At 39.3% G+C, this 2,471-nt stretch overlaps 1 protein-coding gene across 1 annotated transcript in view; it reads right to left on the reverse strand.

Moving 5' to 3' along the window:
* Positions 1 to 19: 19 nt before the first annotated feature.
* The window catches only part of LOC101856342 (putative ammonium transporter 1), a gene marked incomplete in the record, with an annotated part of 54,038 nt that continues 51,586 nt past the window's right edge, over positions 20 to 2,471 (reverse strand). Inside the window, 1 exon segment of the mRNA XM_013082202.1 lies at positions 20 to 345. Within this exon segment, the coding sequence (XP_012937656.1) occupies positions 47 to 345 (299 nt within the window).

Below are 2,471 nucleotides of genomic sequence, written 5' to 3' on the forward strand. Positions count from 1 at the left end.
GGCGGGCGGGGAAGGGTGTGAGGGAGCAGACGTTCACAACAGAAGTTTACAAGGTCGTTTTCTCTAACACTGTCCCACTGGCAGGACTTCCATAACCTTGACCAGTGCTGTTGGATTGTACTTGAGTTCCACTCGGTGGTTTTCCTTGCCCACTCATCTGATGATCACTGAGAGAGTTCATTCTTTTTTGTTCAGTCGTTCCGGGCTCGGAATCTCTCCCTCCCTCTTTTCTTTCTATCCTTCCGTTCTCCTGTTCAACTCTCGCTAATCCAATGACTTTCATGGCGTGGACTTCAGCCGATTCATATGAATTCCAACCGTTGGCTTGTCTTCCGCTTTCACAACCTGGAGAGAAAGTTTGTCAGACACGAAGGGCGTGTCGTTAGCGCGAGATAATTCATGCTTGACTATGGGCGGAGATGAATCCAAAGGGCCGATTGATTTCTGGGTTGCTTCATCTTTTTTCAAGGCACGAGGCCTTGTTGGCTCTGTTCTATCAAAGATGGACTATAAATTCGGATGTCCCATCTTCTAGATCAGTTTACAAGTGATCGGAGAAACTTCGTCGTTGGTACACCGACTGCACCCTTCTCTGTCGCACGCAATTTGATTAATGTGTGAGTTCGGTTCCCAAGTGGGCAAGTTGTCTTATCAAGTCTGTTTACTGAGATGATATACACAGTGGTGTCAAAAAGAAAACCAAAAATGTATTGACGTGGGTAGTGTAGGCGTTTAACACGAATACATTTTCAACTTTTTTGGGAGGACGCCACTGTATATGATAAGTATGGATCATTCAACCCTGGTTAACATGAAATATGTTCAAGTTATTAGACAGAAATAAGTCACTTTGAATGGAAATAGAGGTGGAGCAAATTTAGCAAATAGAAAAGAAAGGATGCAGAGTCGATACACAGTAGTGTTGTCTACGAGTTAGACTGCAAGAGCCCCACCACAGTACTGTTCCTCACTCTATAAAGATCTTGTAAGAATACAAATGTTTAATCGCTTGCAAAGTGCCAGGTGGTACTGAATGCTTCCCGGGAAACTGACAATGTTTTTGAAAGTTATATAGTCTGTGCAAAATGGCAATTGCGAATGTTCTACGCCCTTATCAACTTAATTTAGATCATTTAAGAGGTGGGCCACTTCAGCCCTGCCGGTCTGACATCCATGCAGAAAAACAGAAATTCGATTTTAAAAAATAAAATCTCCCCAAATGGGAATCGAACTCACTTCTTCTTTGTGCGAAAACCAAACGTTTAACCGCAACAGCAAAAACACGGGTTACATAATATATGAGGTCTACTGGAGTATTGATTAATTTAAAGCACTGCAAATACGTAGAATTGTATAATGGTATAAATGCTACTTAGTTAATAACCAAAACAATTCACCCGGAATGTATAACGCATAGAAGAATTATAACTACAAAAAGGTTATAATTATAATAATATAGTGCTTGTAGAAAACCACTTTCATTAAAGCGAGAATTTAAGCAGTCAGCTTTAGCGGCAAAATGATTTGACAAAGATTAATTTTTGAAAGCTGCAAGCTAAAAAGAAACCAGTTAAATCATCATGAAAAACAAGTAAAATAAGTTATGAGGTTAATGCCCTCTAGCTACGTAATTACTTCTATGAAAATTTAGAAAGTTTGAAACAACAACGGTCATAAGAATAAAATAGAAAGTTTGTCATAATAACGGTTATAAGAACGAAATAGAAAGTTTGTCATTTTAACAGCCGTGGGACAAGAATAGAATGAGAAAGGAACAGAAAGCTTGTGGCAATAACAACTGTGCAAAAAAAAGGAATAGAAATTGGGTGATGATAACGGTAATGAGAAAAAGAAAGGAAAGTTTACAGCAGCAACAGATACTAGAAAAGAAAAGAACGTTTTGTGGCTATAACGATCGTGTGAAATAAATAGAAAGTTTTTCACGTTAATGAACAATAGGAAAGATTAGAAAGTTCGTCACACCAGTGGCTATGAGAACAACAAAGAAAGTTTGTGACAATAACGGTTATGAGAGTATAATGGACGGTGAGTAACAATAATGGTCTTGCGAAAAGAATAGAAAGTTTACTGCAATAACGGCCACGACAAAACAAAGGAAAATTCGTCTCGTCGATGGTCTTTAGAAAATAATAAAAAGTTGATGTCTTTGATTAACGTCAATAAGAAAAAAAGAAAGGAGCGGTAACTCACCCAGGTTGGAGGCAGACAGCTGTCCGTTCTCTAGGATTGTCATAATCTTCTCCAGATAGCCATGACCATAAGATTCCAGTGGGTAGGCGGGCTCGCCGTGCTTAGGAATGTCTAGACCTGAGAAAGAAATAAACAGTTATGATGGTGATGATTGTGTTTTTCTCTCATATAGACACAACTTCGTTCCCGTATAGAGAAGTTTATTCATTTTGTCGACTGTCTCCGCCTGTCTACTGGCGCGATGCATCACATTCGGTAGC

This window comes from Aplysia californica, unplaced genomic scaffold (genome assembly GCF_000002075.1).
Source record: "Aplysia californica isolate F4 #8 unplaced genomic scaffold, AplCal3.0 scaffold00163, whole genome shotgun sequence".
Classification (NCBI taxonomy): domain Eukaryota; kingdom Metazoa; phylum Mollusca; class Gastropoda; order Aplysiida; family Aplysiidae; genus Aplysia; species Aplysia californica.